At 34.7% G+C, this 14,965-nt stretch overlaps 1 protein-coding gene across 12 annotated transcripts in view; it reads right to left on the reverse strand.

The window, feature by feature from the left end:
- The window catches only part of NFIB (nuclear factor I B), a 236,558-nt gene that overhangs the window by 41,144 nt on the left and 180,449 nt on the right, over positions 1 to 14,965 (reverse strand). For all 12 annotated transcript variants that reach the window (XM_082467953.1, XM_082467956.1, XM_082467947.1 and 9 more), the window contains one exon: positions 661 to 795. In XM_082467953.1, the coding sequence (XP_082324079.1) occupies positions 661 to 795 (135 nt within the window). The remainder of the gene's footprint in view (positions 1 to 660; positions 796 to 14,965) is intronic.

Genomic DNA, 14,965 nt, shown 5'->3' on the forward strand with positions numbered 1-14,965 from the left:
TATGGAGTATTGCTTATGAATTATAGCTCATTTTTAATTTTTAAAGAGGATTTAACATTAATTGTTCCTCAAAGTATAAATGTGAAATATTGGATTCTTTTTCCTATTTAAGTTATGATATTAAACATAATATCAAGTGTACTAGCCCACAGGAAGGATTCATGTATATGAAATAATTGTCAAAGAAAAGTACTTCTTTTATTTTTCTGATTAATTTTACTCCCAAATAAGTAGTTAAAATATTGATTTCTGTAGAGAAAATAGTATCTATGGAAATAGTGTCTATATATCAATGCTGCTGGAAATACTCAAACTCAGCAGCATACTTGAAACTCCATCTTTCTCTTAGTAAAATATATAAAATTAGGACCAACCTGGAAGCTACTGTTAAGATAACTATACATTTTCTTATTTTTTGTGACTGTAATCTTTCCAATACAGGCAATTTAAAAATATATTATGCAGATGCTATTTAATTGTATGGCTTTAAAATCTTTCCTCGTATATTAATAAAAATTTTTTGGATCAGATTACGACTCTCCCTCTTTGGTTGAGAAAATAGGTAACCTTAGCTATAAGGACAGAGTCTTGATCCATCCTTGAGGGTTTAGGCTCTGCAAACAAGAGGGAGGTTTCTCTTCTACGCTTGAAACTCCTTACCACTGTGTGCAACTCCAGGTATTCCGGGATGGTGGTGCTGGGGGAAAGTGCTCAATCTTGGGGAGGAATCTTGTGGAGATGTAGAGCTGAACAATGGCTTTTCAGGTTTCTTCATAGTAGTCGGAGAAGACATATCTGCAAAGAAAGAGAGGAAAGCCCAAGCTTTATGACTTTCTTAAGCTACAAGGTTCAAATCAACCTAGTAAGAGATCTCATTTTCCAACATTTTATGATTTTTGTACTTTTTGCTCTTTTACAAAATACATACTGAGTGTCAAAGACCCAGCTACGTTGGAGCTTTGAAATATTTGAAGCTATATTTGAATCTCCACTGAAGCTAACCCAAGGCTTCATTAACAGTATCATCGGAATTATTCTGACCACTAAATAAATTTTGAACTTCTGAACAACTAAGCATCACGTTTCCCTCGGTCCCTTGGTTCACATCAAGGTCTTTTTTAACCTCAGCATTTCATTCTTAAATGTATACAATTCAGGGGTTTGTCTTTTGACCGACTGAAAACATAGAGAAAACCTGGTGCAAATGTGAAAAACAACCCTTGAGTATGCTGGTAAGTGTAATCTATCACTGATTTAACATCTTTTATGGAAAACTCATTACTTGTTTAGCAAAAAAGACATTCCTTAATTTGTTCATTCTGCAAATATTTATTGGGTTCCTCTATTTGCCAGGTAAAGGGAGGATGTTACAAAAAATAAAAAAGTAATTGCTGCTGTAGGGATATTCACGGTCAGCGAAGAGAAAAATGGTAAGAGGAAAATGGTTGTCAACAGTCGAGAAGGAGAAAGTGTGTTGAGAGCAGAGGTGCTGTGGTGTTTGTTGCTACTTCTCCAGCCTCATTGCACAGGGGCAGTGATCACCTCAGCTTCCCCAGGTTAAGGATGGTGCCCCCAGTGACACCATGTTTAAAACATGGATGGGGGTGACATTCCCAGAAGGAGGAAATGTTCCAAAGGAGGGGGGCATGAAATATGTAAGCACTACACATAGTCTGTGGAGTGGTGAAGTACAAAGATGAGATGAGCAAACAGCTGGCAGGACCCACACAATGAGGGGTCTCAGATTTCATGTATAAATGTCTGAATGCTTATCCTGATAAGAAAACACTATTGATGGGCAAAATAGGATCCTATTTGCTGTGTAGAGCAATCCCTCCAGAAACTCCATGGAGGATGAATTAGCTGAAATAAAGACTGTAATCCTGGAAACCACTTAAGAAGATAAATTAATTACTACATTCATTCCATAGATATTTACTGAAGGTCTAGTGTAGGCCAGACACTGCGCTAGATACTGGGGACACAACTGTGACCTAGATTTGGCTTCAGCCTCTATAAAACTTGAAATCTAGACAGGGTATACAGACGAGTTAAAAAGGAATTATAAAAAGTGCTATGACAGGAGAAGTATTCAGGGCTTCCTTCATTCATTCATACCACAAATATTTAATACTGCCAAAAGACAGATAAGAGACTTGAAATAAGAGTAGAGATAGAGCTAATGCAATAATAGATATTTCAACAGAATTAACCCAATTCAATAAATAACTAATTTAGGAAGTCATCATCTTGGGTGACCATGAGACTGTACCATACAGCTAGTTGGAATACGGAATTCAGGACGGAACTCCAGTTGGTAAGGAGAGATGTGCCCTTTTTCCAACACCTAGAGTAATGCTGATTTTTACAGAGGTTTATAAATGTGTAGTAAAATGTTCCAAAAATCACATGAGCCATGAAGTTTAGATTTCTATTATCAAAAACTTTAAATATATACACAGGTAGACAGAGTAATAACGGATTCTTCTTCAGTACTCATCACTCAGCTTCTACAACTATTCAATTATTTCATCTTTACCCCATCTATACTCCCTCTCCCTGCATTACTTTGAAGCAAATCCCAGGCATCATATAATTTCACCTATAAATATTTCAGTTTAAGAAATATTTTCATATTTCTTCTCATAAAAGGAGAAAATTTTATTAAAAGAAAAAAACCCCAAGACTTTATCACACATAAAATATATATATACAATTTGCATTTTTAATTAAGAACTTTTTTTTGACATGAGAAAAAATCTTCATGGTGCTACTAATATAAGAAACTAGGTATCACTGTTTTACCATTTCAAAAATTACCTAAGCTCTGGTAAAGGCATCCAATAAAATTAAATATATGTTTTCAGCACACTGGCATGTAAAGAATACATATGCTACTGTAACTACAGTAGACATCATAGTCTACAAAAAAATGACAGGTGTACTTGTAGCCGTAAGCTACAATTTGTGACTAACTGGCTGTCACTAACCTATCAGAACTTTGATGAGTCAGTGTACCATTTCCTTATATCTTTCTCAAAAAGAAAAGAAAAAAGAAAGGAAAGAAACTTTTACTAACAAAACCACAGCAACTAATGCTGCTATATATATATATTTAAAAAAAGCTTTTTAAACCATTTAAAAAATAGACAAAGGAAGTTCATTTCAGCTAAGTTACCTTAAAAATGCCAAAAATAATATTTGACTCCACTTAAGAGCTATCTGATTTTAAAAGGTAATACACAGGGTCTTCCATGGTGGCGCAGTGGTTAAGAAATCCACCTGCCAATGCAGGGCACACAGGTTCGAGCCCTGGTGACGGAAAATCCCACATGCGGCGGAGCAACTAATCCAGTGCACCACAACTACTGAAGCCCGTGCACCTAGAGCCCATAGCAGCAAGAGAAGCCACCACAGTGAGAAGCCCGCACAGCACAACTAGAGAAAGCCCATGTGCAGCAACAAATAAATAAATAAATAAATTTATTTTTTTAAAAAAGGTAATACACAAATATAGGTTTTGGCCTGCTGCAAGTTAATCACAGACATATAGATTGTTAGAGGTGGAAAGAACCTCTATAACATCCCTCACTTTATAGATGATGTAATAAGTTTCCATTCCAAATTTTTAATTTAAATTTAACTCTTAGAAAAAGAAACTGGTAAGTTTCTATTGACACTCTTATGCTTTACTTGTGCTTCAATATAAATTTTGAATTAAATTAACATGGGTAAATGAGTTCCTAAAGACTCCACAGTATAAGTAATAAAGCATATACTATACATCATTTAAAAACAATTAAATATGACCAGAGTTTGGGAAGCAGAATGAGTGTCATTCTAGTTATGTCATTTCTGGAGAAGATCAACCAAGACTATTGCAACTACTACAACTATTTCAGAATTTTCATTAAACCCAGGCGAATTCACATGAGCCTCTTTTCATAAAGGGCATATAAATCAGGGGTGTTTGTACAGAGAAATTCAACAATATAGGTGATTATGTAATTTTTGAGAAACGAAGCCTTTGCAATTTGTTAGTCACAATGATACACTTGGCTTTACTGGGTAATTATTACAGGTCCATTTATTTTCTAGTTCTCTTTAGGCATACACTGAATAATAATGGTACCTTCATGTTCAAAACACAGAGAGGAATTATAGAGGCCAACACTGCAGAAACAAGATAAAATTCACTCTTCAAATTGTAAAAGGGGCAATAAACTGCCTTCTTTTTAAACAACAGAATTAGCTTAAAGTAAGTAAAAATAAGAATGGGAAGGTCCACTGTCCATACTGAAACAGTTTTTTTTTAAGAAACAGATAAAGAATGGAAGTACTAGAAAGTAGGCTTAACTGCCTTTGTTTTCCCACTAAATGATATTAACCTTGGGCTCATTAATCAATAAAAATATACTGCTATACAGCCTGTACAAGGCACTAAGTACTTAAGGTGACACAAAATGAACCCCTTACCCCCTCACAAAGAAAAAAAAAAACTCACTGGCCTGAAGAGGGAATAAAAATAAAAGGTCAATTATCTGGGAGAAATAAGGGTAGAGTTTCTAGCTATTGCATTTTAAGCATGAATCAAGCTCGCATTGTTTTTATTTTAATTTTATTTTGAATGTCTGAAGTCCAATAGACCTCAAGCCAGACTGAAAAATGATATCGTTGCTATTTTTAATGCTCTAGTATGCTACAGAAAAAACATGTTTGAGGAATGGATATATAGGAAAGATGTTTTTACATGACCTTTCTGTGGAGAAAAACAAATGTCATGCTTTTCACAATCTAATGTCCTTCAAGCAGGAAGAATCATACATAAAAAGATTACGTTGAAAATAAGTTGAATAATAATAAAGCTGAATAATATATAAATATACAATAAGTTGAATAATAATACATACATATTAATGCATAAGTTGAGTAATACATGAAATAAAGAAGTTGAAGAGAGAAGCCAGATGATAAGAAAAGGATTAGCTGGTGTTTTTACTGGTGGGAAGGAGGCAGGAGCTGCTGGTGGCGGAGGAGAGGGAAGCAGAGGACAGTGAGGGCTTGAAACCAGGCAAAGAAATTTAAATGTGATTTGGAAAGCAGCACTATATAAATGAATTGATTGCCAAAGGGAAAACTTTCCAAAAGCTCTATTTTTTTCCATTCCCCAACTCGGCCCATTTGATTAAATGGTTAAATCAAGAATTTCCTGTCTCTTCTCTTTCTTAAACACTCCTCATCGTGGTTCCTCATAAAAACAGTAGCTGGAATCATCTCCTTCAGACGATATCTTCTTCATTCTAACATCTAGCATGGTACCACATTTTTACTTTAATCTTTCCTTATCATTCTATTTTATTTAAACTTTAAGCTAATTTGTTTATGGCCTCCTGGAGGAGAAGGGGGGCCAGAAGGGATGTGCTTCTAACTCTGTGCCTTTCCTAGCACAGGATAGTCCCTTGGGCTAGAAAATTGTTTTTCTGCCCTCTTATTCCATTTATAGAACAATATTTTATCCACTGAACCAACTTGATTTACTTTCTCTTTAAGTAATCCCTCCTAAAGAATTTTGGCGGTCTAGATTTCCTTAATGATCTTATGATTGTGTCTTATATTATTTGATGGTTTTTTCATTATTATTTTGCACTTGTTATATCCATAGCATGCCTATATGTATGCTTAAAAAAGTTGACTAGTGGCTTACCTCCTACAGAAGATGATTTTATCAAGGGCACAAAAAAAATGTGGAGGACAAGATCATGCTACTCAGGAAAAGAATTTTTTAAAATCTAGGATTAAAAGAAGGTAGAAGAGGTGGAGCAGACACCGTGTCTAGGCAGTTTATTTTAGAATCTCTTGCATGTGAAAGAAGCTATCTGGGGGAATGATAACCAGTAGCGTAGGATGAGTGAAATAACCACAGTCAGTCTATCTTAAAATGTATGATGCATGAATAGATACCACCAGATGAGAAGGAACTGAATGTAAAGCAAAGAGAGAAAACAAAATCAGTCACTGAGCTTCTAATAAGTGTGAGAAACTAAGGAAAGGCATCAAGTTCAAGATGTTAAACAAGACCACCTGCTCCCTGCCCTGGTGATGCTTACAGTTCAGCATTAAATACAAAACTTCCTTAAATAATTGCAAGTGTGATAATACTGGATTATGGAAAGGATTCTTCTTAATGGCAAAAAATTAGAGACGCTATCTTTTTAAAGGAGATTCACACTCATGGTTCTCATCTTCAATGTCTACACCCATGTTTAGATTTATAATTGGACAATTAGCTATGGCTTTAGAAACCAATTGCGTAGTTAAATACATAATAGAAGACTACCATGTAAGAAAAAGTTCATGTAGGTTACCTATATAAGTCAGTTCATTTAGACTTAAGCATGCCTTTAAGTAAGTATTTTGCAAAAGCAAGTTATCACATAATTTTTACTAGCCATACTGTAAGTTTTTTTGGCACTCTGACGTACATACATCCTAAGCCCTGATGTGTCATTCATTTCACCGCAACACTTCAAAGAGATAAAGGCTTAAGCAAATAAAGAGTTAGATCAACTCATCTCCCAACAACGTAATTTCATCTACAAAGGAAGAGCATTGCTGTGAAACACAGCGTATGTACTCGACTAGCCGGCAGCTTGCACAAATGGCGCTCCAGATGTATATCTGTTCAAGTCAGCCCAAGGCAACAATTTTGATCAATTCTAATGTGATAAAATGCTGCAGGGAAAGTGTGCAGAAATGTGTTTACGTCAGCCCTTAATTAAACTGTTGTTCACTTCCAAAGAACCTTAGGAAACACTAATGAGACATGAGTTTTGGCAATTTCTTCATCAAAGCAAAGACCCCTTCCTCAGTCTGTAGCAACCTGTCATCCAAGTCGCTCCCGGGATAAATGTCACATGACACTCCAATCAGTTAGCCACCTGTTAGTAGAACTTCACTGAAGTCAACTAGTGATCTAGGGCAAGCTCCAACAGCTACCTCAACACCTGCCTGTCTGGGGCACCTGCTCCTTTTTCACATATAGGAGAGCAATATGTTAGCTTTTCCAATATGCTTCAGTGGATTAAGGTTACAAATCGAATTTCTATCACCTACGTAGAAAACACATCATTTTCTTTTAAAAAAAAATTCCTATTCTTCTTCCCTATATGACACTTACAGCTTACAACTATTTGAAGTCGATTATGTAAGAGCACACAAGAATTCTTGAATTTCTATGAAGCTGTTCTTTTCAGCATAGCATAACACTAACTTAAAATATATTAACTGTGCCATTCCTATGATTTAGAAAAACATATTTCTATCTAGTTAACAAAGAAGCAAATTGCCTCAAAATCTTTTAAAATTCCAATCCTTTTACATCTTCCTAAGTTGTCTTTCTTATTTACATGTCATACTTGTAAACAAGTCTAAAAGAACCCTCTTGATACAAATCATCACTTGCCGACTTCTCTTATTTTCCAGTATTTAATGTTAAGGTATATTTTATTATGAGGTGCTTAAAAAGCTATAATCATTGTTAAAAATGTCTTCCTTATTTTTTACATTATCAAGCTGCTGAGCAGATGTTCCAGGATTCTTTTTTTGCAGAAGAAAACTCAAGGTGCAATGAAACTTTGGTCCTTTGGTATGAGCATGATACAGATCAAAGAAGAAAAGTGCATATGTGGGAACATTTAGCTTAGGGAGTCCAGGGACTAGGATTTGACAAGATTTTATTATATTGACAAGTCTTACTAACTTAATACCCCTCATAGTTTTCCAAGTTTCTTTATTTTTTACAGGCTTTAGACTTCTCTAGATTTTAAAGAGCTTTATAGATTTACAAAAACTCTGGATATAGAAAAGCTCTTCAGAGACCAAACTCATTGGAAGAAGGCAAAGGTGGTTAACACGCCCGTTATTCCATTGAAACTCTGTCAAGCAACACAAAACAGACTGACAAGTGAACGTTAGCTAAACTGGCGAATTTCTGCTTTCCATTAAAATGTTGGGGTGAAAGCTGGACGACAACATGAAAAAGGAATGACCCATCTGTATAAAATAATAACGCTCTTTATAATACATGAGATAATAAATGAGAGGCTACTAAAGCTGGTGTGTGGGACGAGTTCAGGAGCTGGAAATCTGATACTTTTACTTCAGGCCATAAATCCGGAGTCAGTCCTGAGACAGGGAAACAGCTTGGGCCCTGAGCCCGGAGGACAAGGAGAAGGCAGGCAGGATGACTGTGCCAACTGAGCGCTGAAAGAGACCCAGGCTTCTCTCCCTCTGTTTTTGCCTGGGGGTGAATTGTGTGCAGGAGAGGAAAGTTTAGAGGAGAGGCTATTTATAACTGCATAAATGTTATATAAAATACTGCAATTACCAAGCACAGAAGATCCCGGCCCAGAGCTTTGATGGATTTATTTCTATTGTTTCCCTGTGGGGAACCATATTGATCCTTACTTTCCTAAGTTTTACCTGTAGATAAAGGACCTATGTGGGGATACAGCCACTGTGGAGAACAGTATGGAGGTTCCTTAAAAATCTAAAAAGAGAACTACCATACAACCCAGCAATCCCACTACTGGGCATATACCCTGAGAAAACCATAGTTCAAAAAGAGTCATGGACCACAATGTTCACTGCAGCTGTATTTACAATAGCCAGGACATGGAAGCAACCTAAGTGTCCACAGACAGATGAATGGATAAAGAAGATGTGGCCCATATATACAATGGAATATTACTCAGCCATAAAAAGAAATGAAATTGGGTTATTTGTAGTGAGGTGGATGGACCTAGAGACTGTCATACAGAGTGAAGTAAGTCAGAAAGAGAAAAACAAATACCATATGCTAACACATATATATGGAATCTTAAAAAAAAAAAAAAAAGGTTCTGAAGAACCTAGGGGCAGGACAGGAATAAAGACTCAGATGTAGAGAATGGACTTGAGGATACGGGGAGGGGGAAGGGTAAGCTGGGACGAAGTGAGAGAGTAGCATGGACATATATACACTAACAAATGTAAAATAGATAGCTAGTGGGAAGCAGCTGCATAGCACAGATAGATCAGCTTGGTGCTTTGTGACCACCTAGAAGGGCGGGATAGGGAGGGTGGGAGGGAGATGCAAGAGGGAGGAGATATGGGGATATATGTATATGTATAGCTGATTCACTTTGTTATAAAGCAGAAGCTAACACACCATTGTAAAGCAAGTATACTCCAATAAAGATGTTAAAAAAAAAGGACCTATGTGGGGAAGTGCCTCGAGGGATTGAGTCTGTAGGACAAGAAAGGAGAGAGACCAAGTAGGGGTCTTTACTTGAAAGCTTTGCATATTCCCTGAGGTACCCTCTCCATTTCCCCATTTCCTTCACAATAAAATGGGGCTCTCTCAGCTCCTGGGAAGAAAAGATGTACTGTGATGCCCAATGGTTTAAATGAAATATAAATGACAGAAAAGAGGTGCATGGGTAGAGTCACAAGGCCATAGATTCACTGTTCTTTAAAGATATTTCAGAGGACATGCTTCAAAATTGCTTATAGAGCCATGTGCTGTGTCTAAATAGTATGGATATGACAGTGGAGTTAAACAAACCACTCAGGCACTGCTAGTGAGAATATAAATTGATAAGACCTTTCCAGATTTTGTGCCAGTATTTATCAAAAGCCTTAGAAATGGACATAATATTTAACTCAGGAATTCTACAGTAGGAATGTATTTATTCCTTTAATAAAATTTCATTGAGCATCTATGTATTTGGTGACTTAGTGCCAGACAATATGCCAGGTACCGGGGACAATGAATAGAACTAGACAGGAACAAAATGATCAGATTTAAGTACAAAGATTTGTATGCAACGATGTTCACTGTATCTTTATTAACTATATAAAAACTTGGAAACTATCTAAACATCCACAAGTAAAGCAGACCTTCAAAACTGTAGAGTAGAGCCAAAGGGTGGCATACTATGCAGCATTATAAACTGGAAATTGAATGACATGGTAACATGCTATTATATTATAAATAAAAGACCAAAAAAAAAAAAACCCGAAAAGAATTTACAAAATAGCATATATTGTATAAGCCCAATTTAGTGCAAAAATTTTACTTGACATAGAATATATAGGATATGCATAGAAAAAATATATAGAAAATAGACTGGCATATAATATATCCAAATATTAACATGAGTTATCTCCATGTGATAGAATTACAGGTGACTTTTATTTTCTTGTTTATATTTGACAATTTGTTTTTCAAATCCCCCACAAATAATATTTACTTTTATAATAAAAAATGGTAAAATACATATTTGGAGAAAAAAATACTGCTTGTAGGTCCATAGAATATTATAAATAGTTCCCAGTGATGGGTGGACAACACCGGATCTTGATACTGAGCCAGACATTACGCTTTAAGAAGGAAATGCCTCACTGGTCTTAGATATTGGATGCTACAAAAATGTAAAATGAAACGCTTCAATGTAACGTTTGCAATTTAGCTGGCTAAAGGCAAAACAATATATTTTTGAGAATACAATTGAAAAGAAATATCTGAATATCTGTTTCTAAGGAGTCTTCTAGATGTAAAATTTTATGATTCTGTGGCAAATGTGAATAAGTCCTTCCTACACACTCCAAGTTAACAAAAAGCTCTGAATGTTATGACAAGACATATGGACTTAATCCCACTACAGTAGTTTGATGATGATGCCAGATGATTCAAAAAATAATTAGCTGCCATGTTAAGAAAGTATCTCCATATATATATATTTATCACACTCTAAAATAACTTCGGAAAATCGGCAAACTACATTAAGAAGAGATAAGATATCATCTTCAATTAGATTTCTCAATCTTTTTTTCTTTTAAGGAAATCAGTTCTTTTTCAAAGGAGAAAACAGAAAATATGGTAGTCTTCATGTTAAATATATGAAAATTCTTACTTTAATCTCTGAGTTATTTAATCTTAACTACACAAGCGTATTACTACATCCTTGAGCAATTTGAAACCTTTTGTGATAATTTAAGTCTCTCTATATAGTATATTCCAACCCAAGCCTGTAAGTAGCATGTTTCTACAAGTCTCTGTTTATCACAGCTCTATTTAAAAAAAAGACTCCAGGCTACACCAACACCCAATACCAAGTTAAAGCTCAAACCCCTTTGAAGCTCACGAACACCTTCCTGAGACATTAAAAAAAAAAAAAAAAGCCTTGAATAATGAAGAACAATGCTAAAAGAGTGAATACTGAATAAATGAAAACTTATTTTTTAAAAACACTTCAAAATACTTTTGCCCATTAAGCAATTTCATTTCAACAGACAGACGATGATAAAGTATCTTGAGTAATGTCAGAAAATCTAATTTGAAAGGAGGAAAAGCACCAAACAATTATGCAAGATTTGGAGTATATTTTAGATGCCTATTAAATATTGGCATAGGTAAATAGTTGCTATTCGCCATGCCTCTGGGGAGAACCTCTTGGCTATAGAGGCTTATTAGTGTTAAGCATCTGAGAGCCATGGACTATAAAATAAAATCAATACTGTAACCTTAACTGTAAAAGTCAGAAAGATACTGGAAGAGTTCTAATTTAACAAGATTACAGATGACTTTTTAGAGATCATTTGGGGAAAAGCCATGCATTTAGCAACATTTATGCTACAAGACATCTCAAGGTTTAGGTTGTTACTCATGCTGTTATTATACATGCTGGTAATGATTAGGGTTGATTCTACTGATGTGTTACTTTAGTGGATTTACAGGAAAGTCCTGGAAATGATCTGGAACTTATTTCAAATAAAATCATTAAACTTAGGTAGTAAACTAATTGCTTAGGAACAATTATGATTTGATGTGGTTTAGTGTAGCAGACAAAAAAATTCACGAAAATTTTAAGGTCATCACTTTGGCAGCTCAATGCAAATATGATTACTCTGCACAATATTCCGTTTCTTTTAATGGAAAAGTAGTCAAAACTGGTATAAGTTGTAGTTTTTAAGTTCAGTCTAAATCTATATTTCTCCTTTAACAAATGTAAATGAAGAAAAAAAGAACATCCTGTGAATGAAATTACTATGATGGCATATTTATTATCTTAATGGTTTTAGAAATCACGTGAAATTGATCAGTAACAAAACCTCTATTTAGTAATGGACCAATTACATTTGTGAGATAATGTCAATGAAACAGAATATTGTCACAGGATAATGGTCTCCTATTGCTATATCCCTAGTCATTTAGAGAAAATATAAATGTTGCCGTCTGGCTGAGTCATTTATTTTCAAAGGAGGAGACACAGATCCCATAACAATGTTCTGTTATAATAACTCAATCTCTCTCAATCATTTGTTGTACCAGAATGGTGCAGGACAGGGCTTGTATTTGTAAGAACTGCACATTCCTCAGGTATAAGGCAAAACATATGAGGCCTCCAAGCACCTAAACAGCCAATTTTCAAGTTATTCAACAAGAGCATTTAAAATAAACATCTAAAAAATAATTTAGGAAATGGAAAATGTTCAGAGTCTTCAAAAAGATTCATGTTAATGAAAGCTCAAAGACTCAAGTATTAAAGATCTGTAAGTACTCTGACTTCAATTAATTTAAAATCCAGAACATTAGAACACAAAGGAACCTTACCATCCAACTTTATCTCACAGATGAGAAAACTCAGTTTACTGACATTAAGTGTTTTGTCTAAGGCCATACCGCTATTTATTTATATTACATAAATATATAATTTTTATATTTTGACACACATAGCTCAGTTTAAGCTGAATGTACGTCACACACCTCAACTAAAGACATTCTAGACTTTAGGATTATTTATTAACAACATCTTATTATTAAAAGGAAAAGAGATTCTTAACCCGAGTCCAGGCCAAGGACTGCACTCATGAATCCCTGGAGTTTGTGAACTCTTCTGCTATTATATGTATTTATTTGTAGTAAAGTTTCATATGTGTCAGGAAAAAAAAAAACTGTCATAGAGGTTTTGTAACTAGTTTGCAAAACCATGAACACAGCATGACAATGACTTCTTTGGAAGGCAGTATATACAGTAATAATGAGCATGGATTCTGGAGCGGAAGAGACAAGGGCTCCCATTCTATCTTTGCTACTTATCTGTGTATCTATGTCAAATTTCTTAACCACTGTAGTGATGAGCTTAATGAGCTGTAAAACGTTTGTTTGTTTTTAAATAGGATTGAAAAGAAAGATATATGTAAAGTCTTAGCTCAATCCTGAAAAGGAGTAAGTGCTCAATAAATGGTAGCCACAAATGGCAGGAGGGTCTGGTTTTCCTCAATTTAAATGTATTTGTTGAACGAAAAGATTTAAATTTATGTGGTTTATTCAACAAATAAATGATATACAAAAGTGAGTAAATATAAAAATAGTTAATAGGACTATTATAGGTTAAAGACAAGTTGAAAATACAAATATGGTATTGGATCTGTTTGGGACCTTCATTTAAACAAAACAACCTATATGATATTCTGGGGAATTTGCACATGGGTTATACAGTATATATTAAGGAATTATTGTTATATTTGTTAAATTAATAATGGTACTGGGTTGTATTAAAAATAAAAATCATTGTCTATTAGAAACTTAAGTATTTATAAGTAAAATGATACATTATCTGGGATTTACTTTAAAATACTTTAAAAACTGGAAGATATTGAATGAAACAAGATGGGCAAAATATTGATAACAGTTAAAGCTGAAAAACGGTACATGGAAGTTCACTTTATGATTCTTTCTATTTTTGACATTCTCTGTAACAAAAAGCTTTTTAAAACTTTAAATATTGTGCTTAAACATTCCATCCAAACCAGCTCTTCTCCACATTTATCCATCAAAAGCATTCATATCTCCCTTTTTTTTTTAGTTCAAAAACTTAATCATGGCACAAATATTAAGAGGTTGATTTTTTTAAAAAAGAAGATATACATTTTACCATCTCAAAATTTTGTTATGACAATTCTTCCAGAACCTGAAAACTCATAAATTCACCTCTACACTTATTCTAGTTCTACAAGGTCTAACAGAATCTTCCATGAAGCTCCCTAGAACTGTTCGCCTGCCAAGACTTGTTAAGCAGTGTTCAAATTCTCCTAGTCCATTTCTCCCTATGGAGGTAAGTTTATATATTGATTCCCTAGGTGGGTTGCAGGATAACAGAAAAATACAAAAAAAAAAAAAAAAATCAGCCTTTGAAAAAGAAGACCTAGGCTCTGCTCTTAATTATCTCGACACTATGGATGAGACAGCCTCTCTGATTCTTAGATTGCTTCTCTGTCAGATAAGGAGCTTGAACTATGTCTCCCCTAAGGCTTCTAACAATCTGTGTTCCATCCCTGAAAAATCAACTTCTTATTGTATATGATATTGGTGGTATAATAACTCAAAAGAAACTGGCTTTCCAAACTACTTCAAAATAAACTTAAATAGGAAATTAATGTGTAAATGGATTTGAAATAAAACCTTTTACCACTCTAAGAAACTTTTCATGGTACACTAGGATAACGAAGCACGCTGTCTCCCATGGATTTTCCACTTTCCTAATTTAGACTGTGTTCTACCAATCTAGAGAGCCAGTGTCACACAGCAAGTTGCTAATTTTTTCAAACTAATTATCCATGATGGTTTTTCTACAAAATGCTGTATTTTCAAATCATTAAGGCTCCAGAAGACAGAAATATGAGTATCACTTTCCCCTAGTAAGTAGTATTGTCCCTTCTAGCATGTACACAAGTTGCGTCCCATCCAAAATGCTCTTCCTGAGTAGAACACATGAAAAGAGCACAAACATCTGTTAATTAGTAGGCAATGTAAGGAATTCTGATGAAAGCCTTCACCAACAATGTATTGTCTTCCTTTCTGTTTGAAAGATGTTCATAATGTGATTTTTCAACTACAGCAGTGTAGCCGAAGAGAATGAAA

The sequence above is a fragment of the Balaenoptera physalus genome, assembly GCF_965194825.1.
Source record: "Balaenoptera physalus genome assembly, chromosome: 7".
In the NCBI taxonomy this organism is placed as follows: Eukaryota; Metazoa; Chordata; class Mammalia; order Artiodactyla; family Balaenopteridae; genus Balaenoptera; species Balaenoptera physalus.